Here is a 14,631-nt window from a genome sequence, read left to right as displayed (position 1 = left end):
TAACCTTTATATATTACTGCTCCAATGATTGGTGCCCTAATTTTTTTAAATGAGTGAGTACATGTGTCATGCTTGAGAGAATAATAGTGATTAAGTATACTGTCATTTAAATAAATCAACAGACTATTTAAAATATTTTAAGATTAATAATAGTTTGGCTATAATAATATATATGTTATATGAATCTAGTTATATGAATAATTAATAAAAAGATTAATATCTTTTTAAAATGAACTTTTTGCTCTGACTCACCGACATTTACATAACCACACTTCCTTCTGGGCTCAGCCATAACTTCCCTCTTTGTTCCTCATCTTCCTGACCTGCTTTAAGCAAGTATTACCTTAATTTCTACCTGAAGCAAAGACCTCTTAACAGAAGCCAAGGCCCACATCTGGTTTCCTGGCTGAGTCTAGGGCTGACCTGTGGCCAACCTCAGCCCCTCACAGAGGTCCCAAAGGCAGTGGCGTGGCTGCTGCAGGGGAAGTTCAGCAGCATTTGCAGCAACAGCCAACTCCCAGATCCTTGGGAAGCCACGGCCTGCGAGACGGAGCCCTCAGAGAACTCCCATCTCCCGGGACTACACCTTCCCCAACCCTTTGAACCAGATGGTGGGATCTGAATATGGATTAATTGTCCAATAAACTTGCTGGAGCTGTGCGATGAAGTAATGGTTCATTTTTTTTCCAGCACCCTGACTGAACCATATGGCCAGAGTTACCTGGAGAAATATGTTTAATTGCAAAGTATCGATACTTTTCCGAATCAAGGAAGAAAGAAAGAAAGAAAAAGAGGAGTGAGAAGGTGGTGACTTGGGCCCTCTGGTTTCAGTCCTTAAGACAGCCTTAGTCCTAAGACATGGACTTGGGGATCTTCTTTGGTGACAGCATGTCCATTAGAGGGTGTGCTCACCCCCAGTCTTTGCAATGTGGAAAGCACAGCTGAAACAGAATAAAGAAGTGGCAACAACAACGGTAATAAGACTGCACATCTGCCACCATCTTCTCCTTTGGCTTCTCCTCAGCTTCAGTGTCTCCTGAGCCCCATCTTGTCTTGTTCCTCAGTTCTGGCCTGGTTCCTTTTGGTTCTTCTCCTCACTTTGCCTCTTGCATTTTTACTCGTTCTTTTGTGGTATAGTAAACTCTTCTTCCCTCAGTCCTTCCTGGCTGTGGCCCTCAACATGTCTGCCAGACAAGCTATGTTGAGTATCTAGAATTTCTGTTACCAATCACCATCCCTAAGAATACAATGAGTCAGTCTAGACTTTTCTAACTCTTTACTGTTGATTATGGGATCAGAGACATAGAGGTAACACGAAGAGGTAGTTGTGTTCACAGGTGTCATGCAGGCCACAATCCTGGGTCATTCCAGGTTACACATGGTGGCTCTCTGCCCTAGGGCCACCCTCCCATCCTGGACCTTCCGTTTGCTTTAGGACTCTCTCCGGCTGCCATGATGCACATGCCATGTTCTTCCATTTCTCTTTCCTTCCTGTGTTTCCTTGAACTCACTCTGGACCTTTGGTGCTGATGACTTTGTCTAGAGGTGGTGCTGACTTACTCATCTTTCTAACTCTGTTCCTGCCTTCTCACCCTAGTGACCTCAGGCAAGATGCCAGCTGCCCTGTGGTCCTGCCACTCTGCAACTTCTCTCCTACTTTGCCACACAGGATCTGCTCCCATTACCCATTTCATAATAAGGACTGAGCTTCCTGTTTTAAAACCCTCCATCCTATCTTCTGAGGGCTTTTTTTTTTTTTTTTGGCAAATACTGACTGTTTTTCTCTGATTGATAACCCTAGATCAGCCTCACTGAGAAACAGACTTCTGGTCCTCTTTTCTCTGTTTCAGGTTAGGACCCTACTTCCCTGCCCTATGTGTGAACTTAGTGTATGATTTCAGTTCACCACCATGTGCAATATTTGCAGACTGAACATGAAAACTGAAATGGAGCTAAGTCTTCCACCAAATGAGATTTGGTTTTGTTACATATGCAATGTCAAGTTTCTCAGCCTGCCTTCTTTTGAGGCATTAGTCATATTGGGAAAATGCCTGTGATTGTCATAGTCCTGTCTTCCAAAGTGAAAATTTCCTTCCAGGACAGCACCATGAGCTGTGATATTTAACCTATAATTAGTATACCCTCTGGAGGATTTCTTCTTTTCATGCAGAGGCCTCTTTTTCACTCAGGCTTCTGTCTGCCGATGATACAGACTGCAGATGCAGTGCATCACGGGGCAGGGAAATGCTTGCTCAGATCAAGAACGTTCAGCTACTCGGTAACAACGGAAACACTTAACAACCTAAGTAGAAAACCCACAAGAAAACAGCAGAAAGTATAAAAGACAGCATATTAAAAAAGAAATGAGAAGAGACATAAATCTCAAGTTTTTGTCTAGTTTTGTCCCAACATGTGGAATACAGTTGCTCCCTCTCCTGTTTTTGTCTCCAAGTTCACAAGTATTTTTAGTTTTTGACTTTGCAGCTGCTTTTATCAAGTGTAGTTTAGTCATCAGTAAACATCCATTCGTGACTCTTAATAAATAGCTCCCCCTTGAAGGCGTCTGATTCTTCAGTTATGAAATGTCTGTTTACAGCGACCAGGCAGGTGCATCTTGACAGTGTGATCATTTGGGAGCAAGAGGAACACAGGCACTGCCAGCTCCAGAGCCCGACACAGAAGTCTGACCTTGTTTCTTGTTAAGAAATGGCTCTTTATTTTCTCCCTGATTCTGGCAGAAGCCAGACTGGGAGACTGCAGCAAATGGCTGCAACAACCTGTGTTTAATGTGGTGACACTAATGAATTCTGAGAATTAATCTTCAGCCAAGAATGCATGATGGAAGGTACTAGAATTTCAAATTAGGTAATGGATTAATTTCTTTCAGGGCTGAAGTTTGCTTCCTTTTTCTTCTGGTGGACTTTTCTATCATATTCAAAACCACCGTCCATGGCCTTGTAAATCCAGTTAATACATCTCATGGTAGTTTTAATTTTTCATTCCTTTGTTTTGTATCTTAGCACAGAGATAACCACACATAAATCCAGATTTTTAAAAAAGAGTTTTAAAACATCTGGAACTGAAAGAAAAAATTACTTACAATTTTGGGGGGAAAAGCAGTATTTCCTAAATCTAGTCCTTGTTCAATTTCTTTTTTCCAGAGTCAAAGATTCTGGGAATAAGTTATCTTGGAGAATGTATTTCTCCAGTTTGAGACCCTGTCTTCTGCAGAAATGCAGCCTACAGGTATCTCAAACATGCTGGTGAAAATTAGGGGCTCTGAGTGTCTCCCCTCAATCAGCTGAGATGAAGACTCAGCTGTTATTTGCAAAAGTCTGGTACTAATTTCTCACAACAGAGCTTCCAAGGATGTCATTTGCAGGGCTCTGGTTCCATTGATACAAAAAAGGATCTGTGGCCAAGTAAGTTTGGAAACATGGACCTAAGCAAAATTGAGTTTTCTTTACCTCCATACTTCTAAGAACATTTAATATGCTCATATGTACTATGAAGCTCCAGATTTACTTGATTTAGGGAATCATCAGTGTTTCCCAACCTTTTGACCGGAAGACTAGTTTCATTTTTCAGTGGAATGTCTCATGAGTCTAGTGTTTCACCCAATTTACCTCACATTGGCCAGCCCCTATATTCCCACACAAAGGTCAATGTTTTATGCATGTTCTTATAAAAACTGTTGAATCCCAGGCTGGGAGAAAATATTCTGCATCTGGAATTTGCAATCCCTGGTTTAAGAAGAAATCCTGAAATGAATAAGCATATTATAACTTCCTTAGTTTTCCATGTTTGTTCTCCACATTGTTAGAGGATTTAATCATGCTGTAAAAAAGGACATGGAGTTCTTATGGGTCTTGACTGTCAACTCTATCTATATTAATCCACTAAATCCCTGCCTGAAAGGAGAATAAGACAGAATGACAAGCTGACAAGCATAGTGTTATGGGTTTGGGGTACAAAATTGCAACATCTTAAACAATAAAGAATATTCCCAAGTAAAGTTGGCGAAAGGACTAAAGTGAAGAATTGTTCTTAGACATTCAAAGGAGGCAGCTTAGGAGGTGAATGTCAACGTTCTGGTGGCCTCCTGAGTTCCTAACTACACAGCTTGCCTAATCTGGCTTCTTGCATTGCTGATCCAGTTTCCCAACCTGGAAATGTCTTCTATATCTTCTCCCCGAATTGAGTTCAATTTAGTTCCAAAACTTCTCCCCAAATTCAGCTCAATTCTCATTCTCTCCACTAGGCTTACCTGACTGCTCCCCCACCTGCCATAACTTAGTATTGTTCTGCACATTGTGCCCGGGGCCATTTTAACAACGCACTGCAAAGCAGGAGGGGTTCTCTTGTGGGAGCCAGGGAATTGGTCTCATCACTAGCAGGACCTGACCTCAACTTCCTTACCTTGTAAAATCGGGGTTAGAATAGAAAATCTTGGTCCTTTAGCTCCAAAACCCTATGCTTTTTTGTGACTTTTTCATTCTAAATAATCAAACACTGGTTTCTGCTGTTTTCTATGTTCCTCTTGTCCTTCCATCTTTAAAATCACATTGTAGATCTTTGAGGAAAAGGGTCATAATTTTTTATGAATTAATATATTTTGACTAATTCTGGTTGTATAATGTTTGCTGAACAAATGAAATGATATGATTTCAATGACCTGGTATCTAGTAATGCTTGACCTCCAGCCATATCTGTTCCTAAGACAGAGCTTTCTTTTATTTATCAGTAAAATAATAAGTCCATTTCATCCTGGCTATTTGCTCCCCATGAGAAAAAAGTATGCAAGAGTGTTTTAGAATAAGGCTCTACCCTCAAGGTCTTCCTGTCCTTCTCCTAAAAATCCTCCAATGCAGTTGGATATGTCACACCTCTGCTTAGCATTCTTCCCATATACACTCAGTTTCAGTTTTGCTGATCCAGTGGTATGACATTCAGCACACTTGGGCCTTCCTGAGAGAACTAACAAATAAATCCTCTTGGTCTTTCCTTCAAAGAGTAGAATGCCTACCATCTTTATTTTTTTTAATCTCCCAAGAGATCACAGATCCACTTGTTAATTTCTCCCTTGTCTGATTATCTCACTAAATTATTTATCCTCATTCCTCTTACTCGCCCTGTGATCTAGAGAGCAATCCTCTCCAAAATGCCAAAGGATCTTGTAACCTTGTTTGCAACCTTACTCTTCCAGTGGGTGCTAAAATTATGAAAGATATTATAGCACCTTTAATTGCATCTCCAGAATCCAGCAGATACCTATTTTCATAAGGGTGGAGCATGGATTTCCTGGTCTGTCTCAAGCCCTGTCTAAGGAGCTTTGAGTACCTGGAACACTGTTCCAAGGTACCTATCCTGAAGGAGAAGGCAGAAGCAGCTCCTAATCATTTTTCCATTCACCTGCTATAAATTTTCTATTAATTGTATGCCTCTCACTTTTTGCCTCCTTGAGTTTTCTATTTAAGTATTGGCTAGTCAACAAGCAGTTGAGAGTTGCTCAGAAAGCAAAAGGAATTAATATGGTGGGAAAATATATTAAGGAATTGCATTCCCCATGTTTGGGCATATACTTATATACAGGTGGTATGGCTGTTTGGTGATGGGAGACAGATGTAATGTGCCCTCACAATATCCCTGGGCAGGCTTAGCTAGGGATCCCCGCAGTGTCTGGTTTCCCATCCAGGTTGGGTAGGGGTAGTGGTGTGAAGCCACCATGTCCATCTTCAGTAGGAACTCTCAGAGAACACAGACTGTTTTTATTTTGGGAGTTTTCATATACCATCCCTCAAGCCAAAATGATGAAGCCATACACCTATATTTCTGACCACATAAACTATCCAGGAATTTCTTTTTCCCAGGTGCTTAGGGAATTATTAGCATTTTTTCCTTTGGTAGTCACATAATTATATATAGATGAATGTATGTGGAATCACAGGAAGACTGCTGATTTAAAAATATGAACAGAGTATTTTTCAGGTTTGGGCACTGGTTTTTTATTTTATAAGAAAACTAATAGATACAGAAGGCTCCTGGACCTATAAAATTCAAATGATTGGTTTCTTCCCATAGCAAGACAGAGGTGGTATTTATAGTTGTGCAGGCAGCAGAATGGAGATAGTCTGGGTTCTTTTGGCTTTTCTAGTTGAAAGCTCCAGTTCCAATAGATAGGAAATCCCCCGAATCAATTCTAAAACCAAATAACTGGGAAATTTACCAAGTATCTTTCAGGACTAGAAGTCAAGGGATACAAAAGTAGTTTGAAGGGCAAAGATTAAGGTCTTTTAATAAAACCAACAGTTGAGGATTGTGTCTTAAATGTCTTGAAAAGATGCTCAAGTTGAGACTGAACGTTTTACCATTTGTCAGTGCATTTCATTATTTTAAATATGTTGTGTTTCACATGTTGCTAGCATGTCACTATTGGGGAAACTGAAAACGTTTATTTTATGGAGTGGGCAGAAAGGCATCTACTATTTACCCTAAGCCTCCAGTGTGAACTAAGGACTGATAACTTAAATGTGAATGTTGAAATTTCTTTCTCCTGTCAAGGGCAGCTACTCAGAATGGAAATGCGATGGTAATTGGAGGGGTATTCATCGGATTCAATTTCACTAGAAATTTCCTGTGTCAAAATCATCTTTAATAACATACAGCACACAGCAAAATGTACTGAATCATTGTTTTCTTTGAAAAGGGCATTGAATCTGAAGCAGAAAGTGGTTACAACCGTGCAGTTTTAACCAATTAACCACAGAGGAGTTTAAATGCAACCCAGTTTTTACCATTTTGAATGGACTTTTTGTTCCCTGTTTGAATAATTCCATTCCAATTCATCGGAATTATATTGTAGTCACTTCCTGTTCCGAGGTTTTTCTGCTTCTTCAGAAGGCATTAGAAATCAAGGGGTTGAATCTTCTCTGTGAAGGTTTCTTTATGATTCATTTCTGTCCTTGCAAACTCCAAAATGTATTTCCCCCACCACCAAATACTGGACATTTCATATACTAGGATTTCATTTAAATGATAATATATAATTTTATATGCTTCTAAAATAAAGTATATAGACTAATCAACTTGACTCCATTGTAAACATTTTTTTAGTAATGAAAATGTAGTCTGACCAGTCTATCTTTTCAGTGTTTTGAATACTTCAAATTAAATTCATTGTGTTTTCAATACATATTTAAAGCATACTAAAATATATTTCTGATATTTTGACTAATTTGACTAGTAGAGAATGTTTTTTTTATATGTTCTGCTACCTATGAATAAACAGCTATGTAAGGTTAGTGATCAGGTTTTATAAATGAGCTTTTTTTCCTCTCTCCCATATTTACAGAGAAGCCAGGTGTCTAAGATAATACTTGGACTGTTTGTTGATTTTTGTGAACAGGTGTCTCATTAAGGATTTTGAAAAGCGACCTTCGGTCACACATCTCCTCGACCACCCATTTATTAAAGGAGTCCACGGGAAGCTTTTGTTTCTGCAGAAGCAGCTGGCCAAAGTCCTCCAAGACCAGAAGCATCTAAATCCTGTTGTTAAAACCAGGTATGGTCCTCGGCATTTTTCTGCTTCCTCTCTCTGGTTATTTATAAAAAATGGCATGTCATGTGTTTTGATTTACCCAGCATTATTACTGGTAATTATCACATCCCTGCATTTCTGAGTTTCATTTACATGACATTAAGTACTCCATGCTCAGTGGATGACAACAGCAAAGCTTCGGAAACAAGCTACCCATTTGTGCTGTTACGGCTAATTTGTCTCAGAGTGGCTGAAATCTCACTCTGCCCTAGTGTTCTAGTTTAAAACCAACACACATATATATTTAATATACATGTAGATTTAAAAAAATTCCACCAATAATGAAAACTGGGTGAAACCAGCCATGGCTGAGATTGTGCAAGAAATCTTTACTTGGCTGTTGCAGGCTGGAAAGCAGAAGTGTAGGCTATAAAGTGGTTTTGGAAAGATTATGAGTTCAACACTGAAGATTTTTTCTCTAAAGTGCTTTGAGCCCATTTTCTTTAGTTAAAAATTCCTTAGAAGCAATTTAGTATTTTTATGTGAATTTTTCCCCCAGATATTGTCTATGCTATCTAAAGTAACTGTGATTCCCCCCTCCTCTACTTTTATAGGGTAGATTTTTTTTTAAAAAATGTTTATCTTCAAGGACAGTTCCTTAAGACAGTATTCTGTGGTGGTCTCTAAGAAATAGATGTTTGGTTTCTGTCCAGAGGGTGGCAGAATTTCTCTTTAAAAAAATTAAATGCGAATAAAGCTACTTCCCCAGCTCAGCAATTACTTGGTTTTATAAAACTGGCCAGGATGCAGATAAGCTCTAATCCATTATTATTAAAAGAACATTCAAAGGACTGGAGGTGAAGAAACTAAAATATCACAAGTCACAAGTTCTGGAAATATTCATGTATTCTGCAGAAAACTGTTTACAAATAAAAAAGCATCAGAACTCTGGAAGCTTGAGGCATAGTTTCAAGGTGAATATATCTTGCTGATTTTTCCCCACCACCACCAGGTTCCCTTTTTGATAGCTCAAAACAAATTTTTTCCTACTCTTTGCCCTTTTCCACTGCAATTTCTATTTCTATGGCTTGCCTACAGGGTAGAGAAATTCTTGTCACTTGGTGCCTTTTGAAGCAGTAGAATTTGTGTTTAAGCCTCAGAGAACTGAAATCTTCTTTTCTTCTTCTGCTTTTGTTCCTGTGCCAGCCACCACTCCTCTACCACTCACCTTTACACACACACGCACACACACAGAACCGCCATGAGAAATGCAGATGAAAATAAAGCGCGAACCGAGGGAGAAGCAAACCCCGCATTTAAACACTTTACATCCAGTCGGGTATCTTCTCGTTTCATCTGATTTGCTGCAGAGCAATTTCTGGAACTAAGTTGCAAAGTGATTCAGCTTTCTACTTTTGTCTGATTTTGCATGTCCAGGTGTGTGTCCTCTTTTTAAAGATTTTTCTCAATTTGCCATGGAAAGCCAGGACTCCAGGCTCTCTCACCTCCCCCTCTAATTTCTCTTTATGTTTGTTAATTCCTTTGATGTCAAAGGCCTCATAGGGTCAAAGACCCTTCTCTCAGGGTCTTTGTAATCTAAAGTTTCACTCAGAAGTGTATGTTTCTTTGAAAAAGTCACTAAAAATATACAACCTCACAAATAGGTGTCAAAACTTTAAGCAGGCACTACTTTAGGAGAAAGTAAAACTAATTCTAAAGGAAACATAGTGCATGTAATTGACACATCTTACGATTTATTCTATATTATTACTTCCTCTTAGCAGTGGCAGGGAGCTGGCTACATAGGTATTTGTTAAGTCCATCCAGAAAAATTCTTAGATAATGTTTGATGCTGGTAATTCAATATATTTAAAGTTGTGAGTTTCCAAGTTAAGGTGGAAAAAGCAAAGAATAAATGGGATAAGTGCATAGATGGGTGAGGCAAATACCCAATTTACTTTTTTTTCTGCACAGTTTTGGTCACACAGCAGGTGGTACAATGCAGTGGTTTTAAAAAAAAAACTGACTCTGCCAGGTTTGAATTCCAGCTCAACCACTTATCAACAAGTTATTAAATCTTTCTGTTCCAAAATTTCTTTATCTGTGAAATGGAGATAATTTTGAGAGTTCAATACCTTAAAAAATAGTTAACGTTGATAACAGAGTTAAATAACTCTGATAGCGTTGATACTCAGTTGATAACTCAGTCATTGTTAGGAGTAGTTGTAGCTGAATACATTGAGATTTGTTTAATTCAGAGTCCTCCACTTCTTTTGGCCTTAATCTGTGGAAATTTATCTCTATTTACTTACCAAACAACATCATGAGAATAAACAGTACAGAGATATTAAATGTTACAAATACAAAGTTCTGTCTCTTATTTAAAATCTAATTTATTCATTCTAGAGACATTTATATGTGTATATGTGTCAAGTCCTCTGCCAAACAGAGGAACTACAAGGGAAATCAGATACAGTTCTTGATAAAGAGCTAATAGTCCAGTGTGAAATAGACAAGAATCAGATGAGAACAGCTCCGCATGAAAAGTACCTGGATAGACGGTTTCCTGGGGTAACCGTCAGTTACTCTGGGGTACTTCCCAGAGTACTTGGGAAAGGAACAACCCTAGAAACTGTTGGGAAGGTGATCCTTGAACCATCCTGAAGAACAAACAGAAGACAGTTATTCCACATGGAGGAGAAGGATGAGCAGAGGGCAAAGACACAGAGGCTGAAGAGAGCTTAGGGGATTTGGTGAACAATTGGTTGGTGTTGCTGGAACTTTGGGGAAGGAGATGCAAGACAGGCAGGGGCCAGGGCAAGATGGGCTAAGGAGCCTGGATGTGTTCTTAGGCACTTAGGGAGCAGCAGAAGGATTTCAAGCAGGGATGTGCTTGGGGGACGACCATTCTGATTGCAGTGATGGAATGGAGTTGGACAGAGTTGGAACTAGGAGGATGAATGAGAGCAGATTGTGGCAATTGTAAATAACAGAAGATATTAGTTTGGTGCAAACATAATTGAAATTTTGGACCATGAATTTTAAATCATTATAACTAGGCTCAAACACATCTTTATTAATCAAAACAGGAACCATTACAGTCAACACATTTTTGCCAATGAGAAGTAAGTTTGTTTATTCCTGGAGCATAAAAATCCGCTTTGGGATTCGATGAACTCTTGAAAAGCTATTTTCTGCCTCCTGATGGTTGTGGAAGCATTTTCCCTGCAAAAAGTTGTCAAGATGCTTAAAGAAGTGGTAGTCGGTTGGCGAGAGGTCAGGTGAAATGGTGGATGAAGCAAAACTTCGTAGCCCAATTCATTCAACTTTTGAAGCATTGGTTGTGCAATGTGCAGTCAGATGTTGTTATGCAGAGTTGGCCCCTTTCTGGTGACCAATTCCGGCTGCAGGCATTGCAGTTTTCAGTGCATCTCCTTGATTTGCTGAGTATACTTCTCAGATGTAATGGTTTTGTCAGGATTCAGGAAGCTGTAGGGGATCAGGCCAGCAGCAGACCACCAAACAGTGACCATGACCATTTTTTTGGGTACAAGTTTAGCTTTGGGAAGTACTTTGGAGCTTCTTCTTAGTCCTGTCACTAGGCTAGTCATTGTGAAATCCTCTTTCTGTCAAATATCACAATCCAATAAAGAAATGGCTTGTTGTTGTTGTGTAGAATAAGTGAAGACAACACTTCAAAGTGATGATTTTTTTGATTCCTGGTCAGCTCGTGAGGCACCCACTTGTCAAGCTTTCTCACCTTTCCAATTTGCGTCAAATGTACAATGATCATACAATGGTCGATGTTGAACTTCTTCAGCAACTTCTCATAGTTATGAGGATTAGCTTTGATGATTGCTCTCAGTTGGTCATTGTGAACTTCCCATGACTGACCACTGTGCTCCTTATCTTTAAGGCTCTCATCTCCTTTGCAAAACTTCTTGACCCACCACTGCAGTATATGTTCATTAGCAGCTCCTGAGCTAAATGCATTGTTGATGTTGCAAGTTGCCTTTGCTGCTTTACGACCCATTTTGAACTTGAATAAGAAAATCACTTGAATTTGCTTGCTGTCTAACATCATTTCCCCAGTCTAAAATAAATATAGATAGCAAGTAATGTCATTAGCCAAATAAATAAATAAATAAATAAAGAAGTGTGTTTAAATGATGTATAACCTAACCACATTTCTTTGAGAATGTATTCAAATATAAAATGGCAAACCTCAACAATGCAAAACCGCAATTACTTTTGCACCAACCTTATATTATGATAAGAGTATCATCAGGATTTAGTGGTGAATTGGAGAGAGATTAGGGAAAAGAGAGAAGTGTTACAGGGTCTACCCGAATTGGGCTCCTTACCCTGGTTCAGACTGCAATCAAATAGAAACTTCAAGACACTGAGAGACAAACACCAGTAAAAAGGCTTTGCTTCCTCTTCATATCCTGTCAGATGCCCTACACAGTCCATGCTATGCTGTGTGCTTACAGATTTACACAAAGGTTGTAGCTTTCTGCCCAAAGAAGCATTCTTCAGTAGTCCAGACAGTACTGGGCCCCTCAGCTGCACAGACTTGTTTAGTTTTGAGAGTTAATGTAGAGAAATGAGAACTATAGCCTATAGGGTGGACATGTTTTTCTGTTCCTGCAAAGGCAGGAATGTTCTATCCACTTTAGTACTTTCCCAAGAGGAGAGAAAAGTTGGTATTTTCAGGGGGCTGTGGAGCAGAAGGCAACAGAAGGCATAATGGGGAAGAACTTGGATAGGTAAGGGAAGGACCTTCTAAAGAAGGAGACATTGAAAACACAGAGAAGGTACAGAGGAAGCACAAGAGGGAGGATCCAGCGCCTCAGAGAAAGACTGACCTTAGAAAACTCGTCTTGGTTGGGAAGACAGAAAGGTTATGTGATACCCAGAAAATGTGAAGGGTAGGGGGAAGAGGAGATGCTATGAGGCAATTGATGTTGTATGGTCTTTAGCTTTCCAAAAAAATAAGCAAAGTGCTCTCAAAGTTGGAAATGGGCTGTGGGCTCCAGGGAAGTGTTAAATCTTTGAAATAGCCAATATGACAAATATGATAAAGAATTTATTAAAGATGGATGTAACTATTACTCAATAGCACAGAAAACCCAGGTGGAACTTCATCAAATAGCAATGTATTTTAGTAGAATTAATCAGTGTTTAAGATAATGCATGTAGAACATTCAGGAGACCATTTGGCATTAGAACCTCTGTAAAATTGTACCATTAACATTGTCACCTTTTCCATCTATCAACTCTAGCAATTCTTAGCCACAAGAGCAGGAGGAGACAAAGCAGATACTGTGGTCTTCTTCAGGTTGGAGACTGGCTTGGGTAGACATTATGGACGGACATGGGGGCAAAAGAATCTGAGTAGGAGTGTATCCCTGAGGTCTTTTGGGAATGTGGAAGAAAAGTGAAGCCAGAGTGGCTTATTGACTTTGAACATGCGTCTGGGTCTGGGGACTGGCAGTTACAATGAAGACAAAGAGCAGATGCAGTGAAAGGATGGTGAGAAAAGAGATAGTAGAGCTGAGTTCTCAGGAACCTTTGAGAGATTACTGGGAACTAGTCACAGCACAATTGTGGACAACTCCAGTAGAGGAGAAATAAAAATTTTTAAAGAATCAACAAAGAAGACTCTTGAAATCACAATGTGAAAAGAATTAACAAAGTGATTGGTTCAGTTTGGCCACTCAGTCGTGTCTGACTCTTTGCAACCCCACGGACTGCAGCATGCCAGGCCTCCCCGTCCATCACCAACTCCCTGAGTTTACTCAAACTCATGTCCATTGAGTTGGTGATGCCATCCAACCATCTCATCCTCTGTCGTCCCTTCTCTTCTGCCTTCAATCTTTCCCAGCATCAGGGTCTTTTCAAATGAGTCAGTTCTTCCCATCAGGTGGCCAAAGGATTGTAATTTCGGCTTCAGCATCAGTCCTTCCAATTAATATTCAGGACTGATTTCCTTTAGGACAGACTGGTTGGATTTCCTTGCTGTCCAAGGGACTCTCAAGAGTCTTCTCCAGCAGTTCAAAAAGCAGTTCAAAAGCATCACTTCTTCAGCACTCAGCTTTCCTTATAGTCCAACTCTCACATCCATATAGGATTACTGGAAAAACCATAGCTTTGACTAGACAGACCTTTGTTGGCAAAGTAATGTCTCTGCTTTTTAATAAGTGGTCTAGGTTTGTCATAACTTTTCTTCCAAGGAGCAAGCATCTTTTTTTCATGGCTGCAGTCACCATCTGCAGTGATTTTGGAGCCCCCAAAAATAAAGTCCCAGCTCTTGTCTCAATGATAAGATAGTGTTGACTTCCAAATTTTTTAAATTAAAATCAAGACAAGACCAATGTATTTAATGCCTGGAATGGGGTCAGGTCTGCAAAAGACTAGTCAAGTGCAGTAGTGAGAAGGGGGGAAAGAGTAGAACAAGGAGTGATTGGTAGAGTATGGGAAAACCAAAGCCTGGTATCAGGAGAAGGAGTAGAGAGAAAGGAAAATGGGGGTCAAGTGCTGGAGAAGATGACCCAAGAGTGTTATGTGAACTATTTAAAAGAGAGAGACTGGTCAGGGAGAACACTGGATGGAAAGAGGCAGAGGGGAGCAAGGAAGACGCTCCTTTCCCCCATTCCCTCACTGTAAGTGGATAGAAGGTGGGGCAGGGGCAAACAGGAATGTTATAGGGAAATGGTCCATTCCAGCTGTGATGAGGAAATAAGATGAATATTTAGGAGTGAGGTTAGGAATCATGGGGGGCTTATTCACAATAGAGCAGAAGCTGTACTGTATATTGTCAACTGAAAAAAGATGTACAACCTAAAAATTGAGAGTTATGTTTTACTTGGTGGACAAAACTGGGGACTTAAGCCTGGGACACAGCATCTCAGGTAACTCTGGGGAACTGCTCCAAAGAGGCAAGGTGTGGATCCAGGATATGTAGAAGTTTTTTTCTTTTTTTTTGCAACGAAGACCAAATGGTCAGAACATCCAAAGATTACAGTTAATTAAAGAAAACCAGATATCTCAAGTTAAGGAATTTAGCGCTTCTCTATGTATGGGAAGATACA

The 14,631-nt window shown here is 39.8% G+C and overlaps 1 protein-coding gene across 1 annotated transcript in view; it reads left to right on the top strand.

Moving 5' to 3' along the window:
• Positions 1 to 14,631, top strand: part of MYO3B (myosin IIIB) — a 408,982-nt gene that overhangs the window by 137,589 nt on the left and 256,762 nt on the right. The window contains exon 7 of the mRNA XM_070476366.1: positions 7,406 to 7,561. Coding sequence (XP_070332467.1) covers positions 7,406 to 7,561 — 156 coding nt within the window. The remainder of the gene's footprint in view (positions 1 to 7,405; positions 7,562 to 14,631) is intronic.

This window comes from Odocoileus virginianus, chromosome 13 (assembly GCF_023699985.2).
Source record: "Odocoileus virginianus isolate 20LAN1187 ecotype Illinois chromosome 13, Ovbor_1.2, whole genome shotgun sequence".
Taxonomy (NCBI): Eukaryota; Metazoa; Chordata; class Mammalia; order Artiodactyla; family Cervidae; genus Odocoileus; species Odocoileus virginianus.
This window is presented reverse-complemented; position numbering and strand designations above follow the sequence as displayed.